Raw genomic sequence first — 19,702 nt, forward strand, 5'->3', positions numbered from 1 at the left:
GAGATCCACGCTTGCGCGACCCCCTTGAGAGTGGTTGGGAAATATTTGCACCAAGTCGCTTCGGATCTGGGGCAAAGATGCATATGAGTCTCATACAAGGCCACGTGATCCTTCGGATCCGAGGTCCCGTCATATGTGATGTGCGACGGTATTTTAACCGTGGGTACGCGCTCTTCCAGTATCCATTGCTTGAATGGTGAACTGGCGGGTAGCATAACGGCCTTGCCCTTGTTCCTGGCCGAAGGGACCGCGCTCCGCCCTCTTAGAGAGGTAGGAGTGGTTTTCGTCCCTGGCTGGGAAGTTTGGGCCTCGGCTGCAGGGAACGAGAGGCGACTGCGCACGCTCGGTTCCTTGCCGCCGAGTCGGTCAAGGACGCTTCGGCGAACAGTCTCAGGTTCTCGGTGAGTAGATTCTGGCCGAGAAGCTGAGCTGCTGCTCTTATGCGCTTCTGGTCTTGAGGATGAGGATCCTTTTAAAAATTGAGGGTTCTTTTTCCTCTCTTTTTCATTTTTCCAGGAATCCTCTTCCCACTTTTCCAGTTCCCGGAAGGAAGGAAGCTTCCCACCATCATGGTCTAACTTCCTCCGCTGATGCCGGGTATGCGGAGGAGTTCGATCACGAGGTGGTGGCATATTTTGTGCCCTCATCGCCTCCATGAGCACTGCCAGCGCTCTTGCCACCTCTTCCGAGCTGGGCCCCGTCAAAGGGGTCCTCGGCCGAGTATGGGAATGAGGGCGCACAGCCGATGGTTGGCTTTGGGGCACTGAATGTGTCCTATGATCGGACTCACCCCTGCTAGACCGAGAGTGACTCGGCCTATAATGAGAGTCATGAATTACGGGAGAAAGGGAATCCTCCTTGTATGATCCTCCCCCGAGCTGGCACCCTTGGGAGAGTTCCGGTCCGGCGAGGGTGATGGTGTAGGGGTTTTAGGCTTTTCGCCCGCTCCTTGACGGAGGCTTTTGCTCTTGCGGTTCTTAGCCATTGCTACTAAGATAATTGCAAGATGATCTTGGTTAGAAATTTGGCTTAAAGATTTTTGAAAGTCGTCCCCACAGACGGCGCCAAATTGTTTCGGGTGAAAACAATGGGACCTTGCCGAAGGTCCGCTGAAACGGAGAAGACTGGATTCGGTCCAAGTTATGTTGGGCCGAAGGTTTCCTGCACAGTAAACACACGTAAACTAGCCTCGGGGGTGTTGCCGAGGAAGGCCCCTCCGATGCTAAAGTCAGTACAATGTGTAGAAAGAGAACACTATGCAAGAGAATTTGTTGCTTGAGGCTTTATTTGAGTATATGAGAATATATGAATCTATGAATATATGAATCTGTGAATATATGCCTGAATGTATGAATATTGATGGCTTTTATACCTCTTCATACATGGAGAGGTTGGGCCTTAGCCCAATTGGCTTGCTTTGAGGGCTGACCTTTGACTTTAGCACAATTGGAGAGTTGAACCTTGACCTTGGGCTTTTAATTGGATCATTTAATGCCTAGGCCCAATTGGACTAAATTGGACCCAAACACCAGTAAAACAGTATAGACACGTGATCAAGTTGGTGTGTACGTATACAATGCAAAAGTCATAATGTTGCAATTTTAAGGAAACAAAGGAAGTAATTTATCAAGGGCGTGCAGTGGATATAATCCGACAAATTAAAGTTGTTAATAAAATGAATTGAAATCCCATTAATTGCAACATAACAAAAGTTCATTAAGCAAAGCTCACTACTTCAATTGTATAAACATTCTAACTCCATTACTGTAGCATGTTCATGAACATATATATAAAACCAATCTCTTCTCCAATGATCGAACTCGAAATAATCTAGCTAGCTAGAAAAGCGCAATTGTTTGGAATTTCATAAGTTCAGCTATTCAGTAAACTCAACATGTACTAGTTGGTGTTACATAAGTTATACTTAATTATATTAGTACTTTGTATTTTTGTACGTAGTTTCGTGTAAATTACTCTTAAATCTCCTACAATGACAATCGAAAAATGCTAAATGGATATCATACAACAAGATCGAGCATCAAATAAATGATGTGTAGTTGATGTGGTAACTCTCTATGTAATTTGTTCTCGAGTCAAGACTTGAAAGAGGTCGATTTGTCTTTGCTATTGCAATTGTAACCTGCAGATGATATAACAAAATTATAATATATCAGTCAAGTTAATATAATATATATTAGTATCAAGATCTTGTTAATGCGAACATATCCTAGAAATTATAGAATTCTGGCAGACTGAGGGTCTGTTCACTTCAGCTTCATTTCATTCCAGTTCAGTTCCTAATTGCCTTCTGTCATAAATTATTCATTTCAGTTCTATTCAGTTCAGTTCAGTTCAATTTCAATCAGTTCAGTTCAGTTCAACTCAATAAATGTGAACAGACCCTGATTACAGTAAAAAAAATTCGAAAAAAATTTACCCTAGCTTCGTCGTAGTTCTTGCTGATGCATCAATGTTGAGTGGTTGTGGTTGGCTTAGCTGAAGACGAACTGGTACATAACGCTCACTTTGAACACTTATTGACGTGTGTGGTCGTTGATATGCTTGATGCTCCTTGTATGTCCCGTTCAACTGATCAGATACGTAATTTCTAATCAATTAAAGTTTTGTAACTGAATTTTTTTTTTTTTTTTTGTAATTATTAATTAACACAAGTACTAAGACTACCTTGTTTCTAAGATCCGAATTTTCTTGTTTTACAATGTGAAGCTTCTGATGAAGTTGAATATTTTCTTGACGTGTAAGACCTCCCTGCAAACAATAATTAAGCTCAATAAAACCGCGACTAATTAAGGATATAATTTCAGTTACTACTCTTTGTAAGGTTTATATCAGACATACATTTCGCTTCAGATCTGTAATTTCATCTGCTAGAAGTTGATCCTGCCAACAATATCATGCAATTGCAACAATTATTATTATTACTATTAGTGTCATTTCAATTTAAGTGATATTAGTACGTGTGATAGTATATAAACAAAAAGATTATCTAAGAACAAAGAAGGCAATCAATTACGAGTACTACCTTTTGCATTCGGACACCCTTTAAACTAGCTTCCAATTGATTTTCTAAACTCTGGAGGTCTTTGATGCTCAAATTTGAAAGATCTTCACCCATTAGTTTTCTGTATATAGGGTGCAACACCGTGCTTAATTAATCGATTCTTGTAATTATATTTCAATTAGTAGGCTAATGTATTTTTAATTTGATTAGTAAATATAGTAGACTACTGGACTTAACTATAATTTGTAAATTATATCAATATATTTTTCTTTTTCAAATGTCCAAAATCATAAGAAAACAAATTTAGTGGTAGAAATTATAAGAGTTTTTCTACCTGTGGCTCTCTTCTAAAAGCTGCAGTTGGTGCCTAAGCTGTGCTGCCTCCCTTTGCCAAAACTAGAGACCAAGATTAAAAATTAAGGGAAAAAAAGTTTATTTAATGATAATAATAAACTTAAGCTGAATTTTATCTATAATAAGGTAATTAATAAAAATTATAACATGATCGTATTAGTTGATAAATCACAAACAACAATATATGATGTTAGTGTATATGTCACAAAAATTCACTAGAATGTGACTCATCATGCTACAAAAATACCACATTTTTCAAGTCTAAACAAAAGTTATATACTACCTCCGTTAACTATTATTTGCAACAAAGGGGTACTATTTGTGAGATATAAAATATTCCTTTGTTGCAAATAATAGTTAACAGAGGTAGTACTTCATAGTTCATACCATATGTAATGCTAATAATCTAGCCGCGAAAATGAGTTAGTGATGCAAGCAAGATCGAAAAAGGGAAAGGTAAGTACCTTAAGATCATCAGCCGAAGTTGGTTGTAGAACACAATCATGTGTATTATGGTATCTCTCTATCACTGATCTCATGCTGAAATTAGATACACATATAAACAATTAATTATCATGTTGCTTTTTTTAATTGATTGAAATTGTACCCAAAAAAAAACTAAGTAAAAAGGATCATTATATTCATCTGTTGGCTGTTGCTGTCTACAATCATAGATGACAGTGTGAAAGCAGTCTTTTTTCGTCTTTTGGGTTTATATAGGGAATCTGTTAGTAATATAGGAAAATATATTCTTGTGATATATTTTCCATATAGATCTCATGATATTATATTTAGGATAATAATATATCTTAGTAATAGAGTTTATATTGATAGGCTATCTTTTATAGGCTATATTATATATGCTATATATATATATATATATATATATATATATATATATATATATATATATATATATATATATATATATATATAGAAAAAGATTACGGACACCAGCGAAGGGTCGTGGCATATTATATTTAGGATAATAATATATCTTAGTAATAGAGTTTATATTGTGTAGGCTATCTTTTATAGGCTATATTATATATGCTGTATATATATATAGAAGAAGATTACGGACACCAGCGAAGGGTCGTGGCAGAAGAAGATTACGGACACCAGCAAAGGGTCGTGGCAAAGAAGACCACGGACACCAGCAAAGGGCCGTGAAAAAAAAAACCATGGACACCAGCAAAGGGTCGTGACAGAAGACCATGGACACCAGCAAAGGGCCGTGACAGAAGACCATGGACACCAGCAAAGGGCCGTGGTAGCAATTCAAAAGTTCTTTTTTTTAAATAATAAAAAAAAAATTGAAGGCGACATCAACATAGAGGTGCAACTCGATCGACTTTAACAAAATTTGAATTTCCAATCGTAACGTTCGTGTTACTGCCGTTACGATTGCGGGAGGTTGTTAGTAATATAGGAAAATATATTGTTGTGATATATTTTCCATATAGATCTCATGATATTATATTTAGGATAATAATATATCTTAGTAATAGAGTTTATATTGTGTAGGCTATCTTTTATAGGCTATAAATAATAGCCAAGATCATCAATACAATTCAAGCTATTCTCTCATAAATAATTTGTCGGAATCACATAAGGAAAGGGAATTAGGGAAGTGATGTTGACGAAAATCAAATCCAGATCTTTGAGGACTACCCGCGATTTCATCAACAAAATTATAGCGTAGTTGACATCCACATCGAATAATTACAAATCAATTTATAACCTCAAACATTCTATACGGAATACATTTCTATTTTTATAATTAATTATTCATTTAACTATCAAAAACATATTGGAGAATGAAAGTAATTAAAGGCATTATCAGGAACTAACATTAGGGTTTTGACTAGAAAGACATTAAATTGATCAAGAAAAGCCCTAATTTAACCCTAGAAATTAAATTAAAAGAAAAAAACATCACTATACAAAAAAAATCTGTAAAATTTCTCAATGAAGTCATACTAGAATTTATAGTTACTTTCAAAATTTAAAAAATAAATAAATAAATTATAGTTACATACTTGGTGTTGGCAAATTCATAGAGTTTTCCAGTACTTGAAAATATAATCAATCCAACTTGAGCATCACAAAGTATTGAAAGCTCCCTCGCTTTCTTAATTAATCCACTCCTTCGTTTCGAAAACGTTACTTGTCTGCTTGTTGTATTATCAATTCTTTGTATCACAAGCTTTCCTCTCCCCATTTTTTCCTTTTCTCTAATTTTTCCTGCAAAATTTTTAAGAAAAATTATTTTTGAGCAAAAATAAAGTCAATAAGAGTATAAAGAACCTAGGAAGGAATATCTAGCAATCATTACCAAAATAAAATTAAATAAATAAAATCCAGTACATTATAATGATTTATATATTGTAGATCGAAATCATTAAAAAGATATGTAAAACCCGAAGAAAAAGAGGGTTAAATGTATAAAAATTAAAGAAAGAAAGATGAAAACTTACTAAATCTGGAAATTAAGTTGATGTTTTGATTCAGAAGTTGTTTAAAATTAGAGAAATTTAGATGATTTGACTTAGTTTGTACAAGTGCTGGTTGCTGGCTTTGTTGTACTACTGCGCAAAATATTCAGCTTTTCTTCTGTTGGAAATAAACTTGATGACTGTTTTTCTAAGTTATATGTAGTGTACGAGTTTGGCAAAAATATGGATACAAAGGGTGTATTGAATTGTTTGTTTTGTTTAATGATTGGTTAGCAATTGTCACGGGGTTTTAAATTACTACTATACGGCTACTTCTGAATTTAAAGTACCTATATATCATTTGATTAATCAAGACACGTATTTTACACTTGGAAGATTCCGGTTCTCGATTAATGAACGACTCTTTAATCATACTCAAGAGTTTTTCGATCTATTATCCCATGAATAATTAAATTTTAATTATTCTTTAAAATTTTGTAACCCTAAAATTAATGGGTTCTCTACAAACTCATAATTCAAAATTTTAATCCCCATTATAAAACCCAATAAAAATTGGTAAAATAGTTAAAGAACAAACAATAATGAAAACAAGAGGGATAGCTCAAGTGGTTAGAGCCTCCTTCTCCTGGGATCGATTCTCACTCCTACCCTTGTGGCTCTCTAAACATAAATAATAATAATAATAATAATAATAATAATAATAATAATAAATAATGAAAACAATTAATTATCACCAAATTAAGGGTTTAGAATGAGGAATATGGGATCTAGGAATTCCTTCGATACAAAAGTGTCTTGTTATTTAATTGCCAAGTTTGTGAAGTTGAAGATTGAAATGCCACGTTTCGAAATACTATTGGGTCTGGCTGGGTTTCTTTTTTAGTTTATTTATATTTAGAAAGAAACCTTTGTTTACTTATTAAAGTACCTCGGCCCTAGCTACTTAAATTGGAAATTAACGTCTCTATTTTATAGTTAATTCCTTAAATTTTGTATGAAGTACTATGATTTTAATTAGGATCTTATTTCACACTTGGAAGATTCCAGTTCTTGATTAATAGCCGACTCTTTAAATCTTTAATCATACTCAAGAGTTTTTTATAGGAAGTCCGTGATAAAATGAAAATGTTGAATTTACAAAAGAACATAGATTGTATTATAATTTAACATGCTCTTAAAATCCTTATTAAAGATATATGAAGTATGTATTGTTAATTAGCTATTGACAATAGTACTAATAATTTGCATTTAACGGCCTAATATAGAATATTCTCTTATCTCCAACCTCATGCTACATTTGTATATAAACTAAAGTTACAATAAAAGATAATATAGACATGATTTAATTTTATGTTTGAAGTACCATACTTAATGTTATCAAGCTAGCTAATTATTAATTAAGCGCTGATAATAAGATCGGAGGAAGGTTGTTGATAATCAAAACATCGCTCGATACCTGAACTAAAGATTTGTACGTTGCTCCAATATATAAGTAACCCTGAATTGAAATTTCCTAGGTTTCCTTAATCTGTGTGTAGCATCTATATTGAAATCTACTCCACATACTCAAATAGCATAAGACTAAAGAAATTGACTCGATCTTTAAAGGCTTCCATTGGTCAATTTCTATTTAATAGTGTTACATGATTGCAATAGTGAAGATGAAGTAAGAACAACTCAGAAAGAAGCCTTCAAATAAATTATGTATATAGGAAACTTTGGGAAAGTTTTTAGGGGATTCTCTCTCTTTTTCTATGTATCTTTATTCTCCCAATAATGAGGAATTAACTTCAATTCTTTCATCTTATAGTAGCTTGAACACATAGAGCCTGTTCACATCTACTGAACTGAGCTAAATTGAACTAAACTGATTGGAGCTGAACTGATCAACTGATTGGAGCTTAACTGAAATGAATTGAGCTGAAATGAATATTTTATGAGAGAGGGAAATTAGGAGCTGAACTAAACTGAACTGATTGGAGCTGAACTGAACGAATTGATTGGAGCTGAATTGAACTGAAATTAAGTAAATGTGAACATGTCCTTATCAATACATACATGATCTGAGGCCAAACTATTGCAATTTAAAGGAAATGGAAAAAAAATTTGTTCATTAGCTTGTGTCGTTTTTGTTTGTCATAAGATCAAAATTAAAAATATTGATATATACATTTTCTTATTAAATTTATTTGGTGATACAACCGGCCACTAATTCTGCATGAAGGATATTTATATTTATTAATACAAATATACAGAGTATATAACAAGATTTTGCTTGACTATGTTTTTACTTATTTATAAAATGCAAAATATGGTTTTCGAAGAGATGTAAATAGTATAAAAGTACAAAATGGTTAAACTTTAAAAATCGGATCATATGAAGTACTTAAAAGCTCATTGGTAGTATTAAGCTATGGCCTAACGTACATACGCCTAGCTAGTTGAGTTTATTTATCATCCTTCATTAACAAGGAAAATTGCTTCCGAATTACTAGATCGTATTAGCTTGGGAAATAACTCATAAAATTAGTCCTAATCAAGTGAGAAAGTACAATTAGGTTCATAGATCAATTGCATCAAAGTTAGTACTAATAAAAAGGGTATGAAGAAAAGGTTTCCTATTTTGACTGTGTACTTGTTTAATTTATATATTTTGACCGATATTAGATAGAAGAAACTTGGAGAACTTTACACTGGATTCTCTTATAAAATGGGGTAACATGTTAAAGAGTTAAATTATTTAATGCAACCCTTTATAGGTATAGATGAAGTATAAACTCATATCATGTATGATTTTAAGAATATGTATCCTCAAATATATCGATATATATAATAGATGATCTATAACCAAAAGTTATAATTAATCCACCCCCGACTATAATATATATATAAAAAATACTTGAAAATTAATTATGCATAAATCTATGATCACATAAATGTCAGCTAATTTAGTTAGAAAATTTTTGGGTGCAATGTGTTAATTATTTCAGAGTTACTCGTGTACATAATCCATGAAAAAAATTGGCTTTACAAAAGTTTGTAGAGACAAAAGATAATGGGTTTTACTAGGATACAGTACATAACTCCATTTAGAGTATCATTGATACAAGAGATTCCTTCTAATTCATCACTATCAATGAAGATTTTGGTGTACTATCATATCTTTATGAATTACTTATTAATTCAGACAAATTAATAAAAAGCTTAACCGATTCAGTAACCATATTACAGTAGTTTGTAATTAAAGATTTCTGCTCAGCTTGCTTAGAGCTCAGATTATGTCTTTTTGTTGAAGGATGCATATTTGATTGATACGAGGATCGGAGTGAACTGTACGAGGATCTTTTTACGATTATAAAAATAAAGAAATTTGCCAAAAAGTATGGAGCGTAATAGTGGAATAGTTTCTGACATTATTATATATAATGCTTTGTTATATATCCGAAATTTTTGTTTGCCCCAGCTGTGGAGGTGTGAAAAGTTAATTCTCCAGATAAACAAATGAGAGTATAATCGTCTTTTTAAGTATTAGTAGAGGGGTATATACGTCTTTTCATGTATTAGTTGAGGGGTACATGTGTAATTTTTTTATCAAATAGCAAATGCAAGTTGCAAACCGTAATTGGACAAATGACCACGCTTTTTCAATATATTTATAGAAATGCCACCTGATTAACAAAAATTCGTTTATCTGGCATATAAACTTGTGTTTGCCGATTTCCTTAATGGTTTGTCCCTTTAAGATTTCTAGTTTAATTTAATTTACACGCTCATGTCCACCGTACGTACCCGATGTAACTATGTAACTCCTGCAAAATGTCATCTAACTTCTAAAAAAGTGCTATTAGTGAGGAAGACTGAATTTATAAATTATAACTCATGCTTATTGCCTAAAATAGATGAGCTCCTATGGTTTAATTCATTACCATATTGTAAATGGTTGTAGAAAACGTATATATGTAAGTCCTTCATTGAGGTATTGGTTTAATTTGGCCCCAACCTGTCGCGATTCAAACAAGCTAGCTTGATATAATGAACTGAAGAACGCAATGTTGGTTGTTGGATTATTGATTCAAAGTATGTAGTCCCTATAGTTTAGGTTTATGTGTTTGTTCCTTCAAAAAAAAAAAAAAAGGTTTATGTGTTTGTTTAGTTGCTCAATTCAAATATTCAATTGTTTTTTTGATCAAATTCAAATATTCAATTGTAGTGAACTAGTGATGGATATACTTTCAGTCATTAGGAATATTAGTATGTATTTGAAGTTTTCCGTTAATACGTACGTGGACATCATGTAGGCAGTGGGTTTGTAGCTCTGTTTTATTTTATTTTTTTTTGGTTAAAGGGAACTAAATTAAAAGATAATAGGTTTGTATATATATTAATTAGATGGAATGTCGTTGATTTAATGAAGTTAAAACCACAATAAATTAAACTCAAATATGAATCTAGTAGCAAGCTGATAGGGTTACTTCTATTGTCAATGAGTCTTAAATAGGGCTTTTTAAAACCCTATTCATTTCACTTAGTTCGTTCAAAAAAACAACTTATAATATATTAAAAAAATCCAGGTCAATTTAGGAGCTATAAACGAGTCTGAAAATATCAAAATTCAGCTAAAATTTGAGTCAACATTAAAGCTCGATCTCACTCGAGGCTGTATCACCCTCAAATTTTTCCATTGTCTAAAGGAAAAAGAACAAAATGAGACAACATTAGTACAACACAACTAATGTCACACAACAACTTAACAATAGTCCTCTTAAAAAAAAACACACACTAGCAATAGGCTCAGGCATGCAACTTAACATCCCTTCACGGCCCTAAACCCAAATAAAAAACCCTTCGGGCTTATGTTAGGCTTAAAAGTGGATACAATCTTAAATGCTAGTATGTGTAGAAAATTAATTAAACACACTTGATCACATGTCACTGCTTTTAACTTAGCTTAGCTTGTACCATATTATATATATGGTCTCTTCACTTAGCTTAGCTTGAGCTCAATGGGATCGTAGGTGTCGTATGCTGATGCCGCCCCGCCGCTAGAGGTTCCTCCTTCCTGATCATCCCTTCCTTGTCCTCCAGTTACCTGAATGTTCATGCAAATTAATTAGTGCCTCTTATATGATCATGCTCACTTTTTGTTAATTTTTGTGAGGGAAAAAAAAAACTCTTGTACTACATAGCTGCTGGACTGATTTTAACTAAGCTAATGGGCCTAAGGGAGGGTCCAAGTCATCATTCGTCTGGACATAGTAGCCAGATTGGGTCAAAATAGCTTGAACTAACCCGATCCAATACCCGGGCCCATTGACTACCCTCTACTTCCTATCATCATTAGTTACTAGTTACTACCCCAATAACATTTGTGATTGTCTAACCATGATAACTATCTTCCCTCCGTCCCACTAAAATTGTTTCATATCCTTTAATTTGTTTTTCAAGAGTTGATTCACTAAAAAGCACGTGGTTTTTTATTGTATATACGGAGTATTATCTTTTTGTGGGTAATCTTAATGAGACAGACAGAGTAGATGGAGTAGGCTACTATATATATCGGCCTATGTTACAGCACTAGCAAACTGAAATTGTGACCTGGATAGATAAATTGGTGTCATTGAGCTCAACCTTCTTCTGCAATTCTATCATTTCTTGACGCATGAGATTAATCTTCTTGTGCAACTCCATGTTTTCCTGGTGCACGAGGATCTCCTGCCGTTGATCTAAAAGTTAGTTTTGCGACTTTTGTCTCCCCAAATGTTATAGTATATATAACACAATGCATTAGTTAGGTCGTTTTTTGGTTGACATAAAAAAATGATAAGAATTGAAGTTTTTTTCCAAAACATTGAAATTTAAGGTCTTTAAGTTGACAAAATGATTTTGAAAATTCAATTCCTTTTACCAAATGCACGAGGGTAAATTGCTTACCTAATTCCCTAGTTGATAAGGGGTAATACCAACTGGAAGTAACTTTTTGCAGTCAACCAAATAGTTTTCTGCACTTCCAGGAAATTTCGAAAAATGAAAATTCTTGAGAAGTGAGTGTTAGTTTTCTACGTCAATCCAAACATCAACTAAAATGCGAAAATAAAACTACATATACTTGTATAACTTACAGTTTTGTTAAGTTCTTGTATCTTGTTTTGGAAAATCTCCTCCTGCACAATACACATTACGATTTTGTCACACGTAATTATTTAGTCAGTCAATTAATCAATTATGTCATGGAATGTGACAAAGTTTTTACACTGAACACGTAATTATTTAGTAAAATCTATAAATTTTAACTTAATAAAACATCAAAATAAATATTCACCTTCCTTGAACGTATGGCCTTTGTGCCCATTTCCAACTGGGCCTCTAGGGTTTCCAGATGCTCAATGCTTAGTTCTGAAAGATCTTCCCCCAATAATTGCCTGCAAAACAAAGATGATGAATTTAACTAAAAAATTCTTTCCCTCTTTCTCCCTCTATTTTTTGTTTCACCAAAAATTCATAAAATCGACAAAAATGGATTCTAAATCCAGACATCTGCTTTTACCACACTAGCTAAGCTAGCTGACATCTCCTGAGGTCATTTGTTTTATGTACGTAGTAGTGCATGTATTACATCTCTCCATGTACGTTCTTATAATTCGTCGTGATCTTCTTCATCAAATCCCTGCTTGTTGATTGATCTTCAGCTAACTAAACATTTAGTTTGTTGCTTGAAGTTGTAGTACGTACTACATGTACTGTTTTTGGCTAGCTGCAATTCACAATAACTCGTTTCTTATATAACCGAGCAATTTTGTAAATCCTAAAAGACGATTGATTTCCAAATTATGTGGCATTAACTTATTTATCTTCATGTCCAATCCATGAGTATTAAATTAAAAATATGTAGGTATGTTTCATAATGAATTGAAATAGCTAATACACTATTTATTTTTAGAAAAATCTCTATAAAATCTCAAATCTTTGTTAGGTAAATGTAACAATTTCCATAATGTTAAACAAACAACTTCTTAATTTAGTCATTTTCATGAAAATTTCAATATTTCATGATATCAAATATGGAGTATGGGAAGTAGAAGTTCATAAGAAGTGGAGATTAGTTGATTGGTATCATCCTACTTATATATTGGTTGAATTGATTAATATCATTATAGTTATGTTCGGTATCTAGCTTAGCTAGAAGTTGGATCTAGGAAGGTTCATCATTCGTTATGAACCATATGATGTTTATTTCCTAATCTCGGAGTCCTAGTTAATCTAGCTAAGCTAGATTTTATAAAGATATATAGTTTTGTTTCCTAAATCCAATATAAATCAATCCTATGAACATGTACAAAGTATTTGTAAAGATATACTTAGTCAAAGTTGCTACCAACTAACGATCATAGACTAGCTATTGTAATCCCACAATCTCATATTTATGGATACCAAACAAATCAAATGACCTAAGAGACACCCTTAGCTTGTTTATACTACCATGCACGCGCACCAGTTGTTGTAGTGTTGTACAATACAAAATAACGGTAGTATATATACATAGCTAGTTATAGAAAATAACAAGATTGATGATCTAACTAAGCAAAACATCATGAAGCTATCATTTATTAAAAATTGCATTTATGCTACATGAATTCATTACATAACAAATTCTGCCACTATTTTCTAGGTTATAATCAACATCTATTAAAATAACTGCCTATAATTCACTTAAGTAGTGCCCTAGTTCTTCCCTTCAAAAATATATGTAGTGTCCTAATTATCTTATGTGCAACTCATTACTAAGGTCATATATATAGAGAGAGTTGTTAGCTGCATATATAGTCCGAGTTAAATCTATTTTACAATATGATATAAGAAAATTGAGGTCTTAATTATATGTAATACGGAGTATATAATAAAGTTGTCTCATAATTAAAAAGTTTATGGTATGTGGGAATGAGGTACCTGCTGTTCTTCCTCAACTCCTCGAGCTGTTGCCTTAAACCCTCCGCTTCAACCTTCCATAACTGTACATTTCCAAATTTAAATTAGTATGTATTTGCGACATTAGTTTCTTATGCTTCACATATTATAGAAACTAAAGACTAGGCCTAATAATTCTTCTCAATAAATACATGCACTTTTTAAGTTATCAATTATGTACGGAGTATGTTATAATTTTATGCATGCACTTGGGTGTACTTAGGGTCTGTTCACTTCAGTTTAATTTCTATTCAATTCAGTTCAGTTCAGCTCCTAAATTTCCTTCTCTCATAAAATATTCAGTTCAACTCAATTCAGTTCAGTTCAGTAAATGTGAACAGACCCTTAAAATGATCCGCATATTAGTTGTACGTACTTTGTTTAGTCCTAAGTAAAAGAAATGTCTCGTACATATAGATGCAACTTTTCATAATCGACCAAACAGTTTTGTGTAAGTTTTTGCATTGGTTTTCAATTCTACCAGAAATGTAGTTCTCTTATAGCTTGATTCATTTCCTAAGAAGTGCACTTAATTATTAGCATTTTACATGAATTGGAAGACTATAGGAAATGTAAATAATTTTTAGCATAAAATACCCACTACTTTCCTTCTTACTTAAACAATTACTTACATTAAGTACAAAATACTCAATAATCTTCCATGTGATTACTCATTGAGGAGCGTGCTAAATAATGTAGCACTGACTAAATTTGTAATAATCTACTTCTAATTAATAACGCTCTATTTAGCCTTACTTTCAAAGATTTTAAACTAATAATCAAATTTTTGGTAAATTAAATGAGAGTAGAACGAAAATGAAATTAAACCTGGGCCTCAGAAGTAGGATTGAGCACTTGATTCTCCTCATTTGCTTTGTAGTAACGCTCCAACAATGACTGCATGCTAAAAACATAGCACCAAATGATATTGATCAGCTTTACTTTTTCGATTTTACCTTTAAACACGATCTTAATAGACAAAATTAAATTGTAAATGACGGAATAAATTCATCAAACTACTCAAAGGAACTTTACTAGCTCCAATGTTACAAAGATTACAAACAGTAAACTACAAATAACAGGAAATTATTATTTATGAACTTAATATATATATATATATATATATATATATATATATATATATATATATATATATATAGTTTTCGATATATAATAAAAGAAATAAGAAACGGCTTTCAGCTAGGGCTTACACTCTTTATCACGGTATCTTCTATAAAAATCGAAGGTTAGAATATTTTTGGTTTGATTCTTTACCGACCTTTTATGGTTCATCAAATAGAACGGGTTATATTTTGAAATTATGTGATGACATTCTAAATGGTTGCTTGTGATGATACATTTTTATCACGGTATAGTATGTCAAATGATACCTAAAAAGTAAATGGATATGCCTAATATCCAAGAAACTATATAGTTAGACAAAATCATACTAAAAGTAGTTTGGAAGTTTTGATCATCTAAAAAACTGACTAGAATCCTTCCTCTTCTAGTTATCAACCAAGTGCCAATAAATTAATCATGGAAGCTTAATCTTTATAAATAAACCCACTAATTACGAGTATAATGTTGGTTATCCAATCCATAGTATGAGATGATGGTGAATAATTGAATGTATGGCTATGAGTTTAAAATATTATGATCAATTAAAGTATTAATTGTATATGAAAAGAATAAAATATCAAACAAAGGAGATTTTGAACTAAGTGTAAATGTTAAGCTTTATTTGATTCGATATCATGTGATTTGATACGTAAGCACAAACGTAAGCTCATAACTGTTAGAGAAATTTAATAACCGAAATAGGTAACAAATTACCCCCAAATTAAAGATCTTCAACTCGAATGTCGGATCCTTAAACCATAAAACAAGATGCTATAACCCAAATAATAATGTAAGATTGTAAGTGAAGTACTATAGTATATAAATATGGCGCAAGTAATTAATAGACCGACGATCTTAACTGAGGTAAATAAAAAGTTAAATGTTTTCCTTCAATTCAATTTCAAAACTCGTATTTTAGGTGAAAAGTAAGGCGACGCCAGACTTGATTTGAAGGATGACATGCGGGTATAAATTACAAATGTGATAACTTTTATGTGACGAACTAGCCTAATTTTTTAGGGCCCAATTGGGATTTTAGGAAAACCATGACCAACTCAGTCCCTGATACAGTCTCGCCATCAATACAAGTATTTTAAAAAAACGAACCGTTTATAAGTTATAAAATTGCAATTTGAAAATTGCATCGATCATTCCTTAAATCTTCGGAATTTTATATTTAGAATAATTGTTAATGTTTGAATAGTAGTAATTGCCAAAATTATGTAACATTACCTCAAAACCTTGCTAATGAACAAACTATTTATGCAATAAATTAATATATATATATATATATATATATAAACTCTAAAACTAATAGGATTCATTTATCACCGAGCTCCCTAAAATGATATAGGCCCTTCATTATGAAATGGACCCAATTATAATTAAATGGTTCATGTTTTGATCTTATCCACTTTGAAATTAAAAGTGAAAATGCATTATTATCTTCTCTTAGAAATTCCTACAATCATCCTTTTTTTTTTTTTTTTAAAATCATCGAAAAAGGAAAAATATATTGAGTAAGGTCAAGTTCCGTCAAAATTAATAAGCTTTGAGGAAATGGATCCAAACAAACAAGTTCATTACATCATCTAACACTAATAAATAATACTCTTAAAGTTGTAAATATGTACCAATTTTGTCTAATGGTCTTGATCTATTACATATATAAGTACATGTATGTATTGTATACTCCCCCAATTTCAATCCTTACTAATTTATTTGAATTAGCTTCTTAATTTTGATGTTTAATTGACATGGAGACCAATTAATTTTTCGTCTTGATATACTCCGTATTAATACAAGAAAAAATTGAAATATGGATTATCGAAATAACTTCCAACCAATTTTAAAATTAATTGTTTATTTTTTTAAAAAAAAGGTCTCTTACTAAAAATGATTTTATTTTATTTATTTATTATTTTTTATTTAAAAAAATAACAATTTTGGCAACGTTGAATATTGCCTTCGAAAAAACTAACACCCAAATTTAAAAAAAAAAAAAAAAAAAAAAAAAAAACGAAGTTAATACAAGGTAAATAGATGAAAAACATACCAATGACTAGCAATTTCATAGACCTTGCCGGTGCTAGAGAAGATAATGATTCCGACTTCGGCGTCGCAAAGGATCGAAAGCTCCTTAGCCTTCTTGAACAACCCTTTCCTTCTCTTTGTGAAAGTTACTTGCCTGCTCGTCAAGTTATCGATTCTTTCGATCGTGATCTTTCCTCTTCCCATTTTGTTATTTCCTCGATTTTATTACAAGGCGAATTAGCAGAGCTAACTATCTTGCTGCTATAGATCTCAGGAAAAAACCTACATTAAAAAAGATGCAACCAAGAAGATAAATGAAATATACTTCAAGAAAATGCAATTATAAAATGTAACTAATTAATTATTTATGAACAAGAATAGTACCTGAGAATTGATGATCAGAAAGAAGAAAGGAGAATGCGTTTTTTGTAGGTCAAATGAATATCATACAAGTAATTTGGGGGAGTTATTATTGGAAAAAAAGTATATGTTGCTGCATATTTTGGGTCTTAGCTCAGCTGAAAAAAGTTGGAGCACTAATTTAGCGGGTCGGGTCAACCCACCTTCTTTTGTTTCTAGTAACATTATTTAATCCGATCCGTACAATTTTATAATACAAATTCTTAAATGGACCTGATTCACACTAATTTATTGTGGACCGTTAACATTAGAGAAAGTATGGTTGTTTTATTAATAAAAAAAAGGGTCACTATAATTAAAAAAAAGGTCACTATATTGAAATAAAAATTTATTTTGGTAATATATATGCCTAAGTGGTTATTTTTGTAATGAAATATTTTATATACTGATCAATATGAATAATAAAGGCCACTATGTTAAAATTAGGGTAATAGCGTCATATTTCAAGTTCACAATATTATTAAACGTTGTAGTAGTTTTAATAAAGGTTACTAGATTAAAAATAAGGTTACTATGTTAAAAATAATGGTCACTATGTTTAATATAATGTCAGTTGCGTGTGTATAGACCTCGGATCTACAATAATATTATTGTGGATCAGGTCCACACAAATCTTTTTGGTAAATAGGCTAGGATAGACCACTTATTGTTGCTAATTATAAAGATCTACTGAGTAATATTCAGTGAGCTGAATTTGTTTTTGTTAAATTTTTGTTTACGACTGAAGTTATTATTCTTTTTTAACTTATCTACACTTATTTTTGCATAAGAAATTTATTTTTTTGTTGAAACTTGTTATATCAGCTAAAGTGAACAAAGCTTTAGAAATTAGAAATCATGGGGAAGCCAAGTAATTTTGCGTGCCAGAAAGTAAGAGGAGAAAAAAAGGTAAATTGAAGTCCAATGAGTTAAAATTATTTCTCCAAATTAGATTCATTTATGGACTTTGATTAAATAACTTGTAAGTGCAACAAATCAACACTTATTGAATAGAGATCTTGAATTCTTATTTAACAATTAAAGTTAATCGAGAAATATAAAAGGAAATGAAGTATGTAATACTATTAAGGAAAATGCTATATATAGCCCTTAGGAGTTAGCACTACATATAAGCATTAAATTTACACTAAAAAATCGTATAAATTTAGGAAATAAAAAAATATATATAAACATTAATTACACTAATTTGCGCGTGTTTTTGTCATGTATTCCTAATATTATACCATTTTCAAAAGTATATTTAATGCTTATATGTAGCCCATAGCATTACCCTAAAATTAAATATGGTTTGTTAACTGATCTGATCTAATAAGGTAATCAAGCGTTACAAAGCTATAAAACAAATGAACAATTAACAAAAGGAACATTTCAAGGAACAAAAATGGACAACTAAGATAAACAAAACTTTTCAATAATGAGAGATTAGGCTTGTTCTGTTTAGCTTTAATTTCATTTCAGTTGAGTACTTCAGTTCAGTTCAGCTCCAATCAGTTCAATTCAGTACTTCAGTTCAGTTTCTAATTTTCTTCTCTCATAAACAATTCATTTCAGTTTAGTTCAGCCTCAATTAGTTCAGTTCAGCTGTTTTCAGTAAATCGTAACAGACCTTAAATTTAAATCAATAAATTAAATTAAGTCAAAGTACACTACATATGATGAGAGATTTTTTTTAGGAAAACTGGAAGAGGTTTAATCCCATATTTAAATTTCATTAAAAAGCAACACAAAAGTACATAGCTATTACAAGTACATCTTTAATGGGAACATGTATCACCTAAAATATAAGTACTTGTACACTAGTTTATTAAGTTAGGGTAAGTAATTTCTCTCAAAAAAAAAAGACTATGAAGTACTTGTACAATAGTTTATCAAGTTAGGGTGAGTAATTACTCATTGGTATTAGGCCTAAAGTTATTTTCCAATATCTTATATCTCTAATATATATATTTTCCGATATCTTATATCTCTAAAATCTATACAAATAATAATTAGAGACCAACGACTAAACACAAAGGCACATAACAGTAAGCAATATGATGGAAATGGTTTTGGCACACCTTTACGCGAGGACCACGATTTTCTATACTCTTTTCAGATATGGATGTGTCAAAATCAATTAAGAGTGTATCAAAACCAATTTTCCTAGCTCTATTGAGTAGTGCTCTACTATCTACAGTCGATATAGCTTAGCTTTTATGGAGATCAGAGAAGTCTAAACAAAGTTTCGATTCTTTTTTTTTTTTGTTTATAGTAACAAGAGTTTCTTTCAATAGGGATGCGTTTCGGGTATAGTAATACCATAAGAACGTTTCGATGACGGCGCGGTAAT

The 19,702-nt window shown here is 31.7% G+C and overlaps 2 protein-coding genes across 5 annotated transcripts; both read right to left on the bottom strand.

Annotated features, from left to right (window-relative positions):
- Positions 1 to 1,734: 1,734 nt before the first annotated feature.
- On the bottom strand, positions 1,735 to 5,617 carry LOC110685077 (MADS-box transcription factor 23-like). Its single transcript, XM_021861540.1, has 8 exons — positions 5,419 to 5,617; positions 3,841 to 3,916; positions 3,357 to 3,418; positions 3,044 to 3,143; positions 2,860 to 2,901; positions 2,686 to 2,769; positions 2,438 to 2,589; positions 1,735 to 2,140 (listed from the first exon to the last, which is right to left on the bottom strand). Exons 1-8 carry the CDS (start codon positions 5,598 to 5,600, stop codon positions 2,125 to 2,127), a joined length of 714 nt encoding a protein of 237 aa, XP_021717232.1. The 5' UTR covers positions 5,601 to 5,617; the 3' UTR covers positions 1,735 to 2,124.
- A 4,794-nt stretch (positions 5,618 to 10,411) lies between these two features.
- LOC110685078 (MADS-box transcription factor 23-like) lies at positions 10,412 to 17,461 on the bottom strand. Of its 4 annotated transcripts, XR_002503916.1 has the most exons (9): positions 17,338 to 17,460; positions 16,976 to 17,235; positions 14,626 to 14,701; positions 13,780 to 13,841; positions 12,155 to 12,254; positions 11,955 to 11,996; positions 11,767 to 11,834; positions 11,464 to 11,547; positions 10,874 to 10,924 (listed from the first exon to the last, which is right to left on the bottom strand). XR_002503916.1 is itself a non-coding variant. In XM_021861541.1 (8 exons), the coding sequence occupies exons 2-8, from the start codon at positions 17,155 to 17,157 to the stop codon at positions 10,820 to 10,822; spliced, it is 684 nt and encodes a 227-aa protein (XP_021717233.1). In that variant the 5' UTR covers positions 17,158 to 17,235; positions 17,338 to 17,461; the 3' UTR covers positions 10,412 to 10,819. The 4 variants fall into 4 exon arrangements, 3 of the variants coding, with proteins under 3 accessions (XP_021717233.1, XP_021717234.1, XP_021717235.1); XM_021861541.1 differs by lacking the exon at positions 11,767 to 11,834 and having other exon boundaries at positions 10,412 to 10,924; positions 11,431 to 11,547; positions 17,338 to 17,461; XM_021861542.1 differs by lacking the exon at positions 11,767 to 11,834 and having other exon boundaries at positions 10,412 to 10,924; positions 17,338 to 17,455.
- Positions 17,462 to 19,702: the final 2,241 nt, after the last annotated feature.

This window comes from Chenopodium quinoa, unplaced genomic scaffold (genome assembly GCF_001683475.1).
Source record: "Chenopodium quinoa cultivar QQ74 unplaced genomic scaffold, ASM168347v1, whole genome shotgun sequence".
NCBI lineage: Eukaryota > Viridiplantae > Streptophyta > Magnoliopsida > Caryophyllales > Amaranthaceae > Chenopodium > Chenopodium quinoa.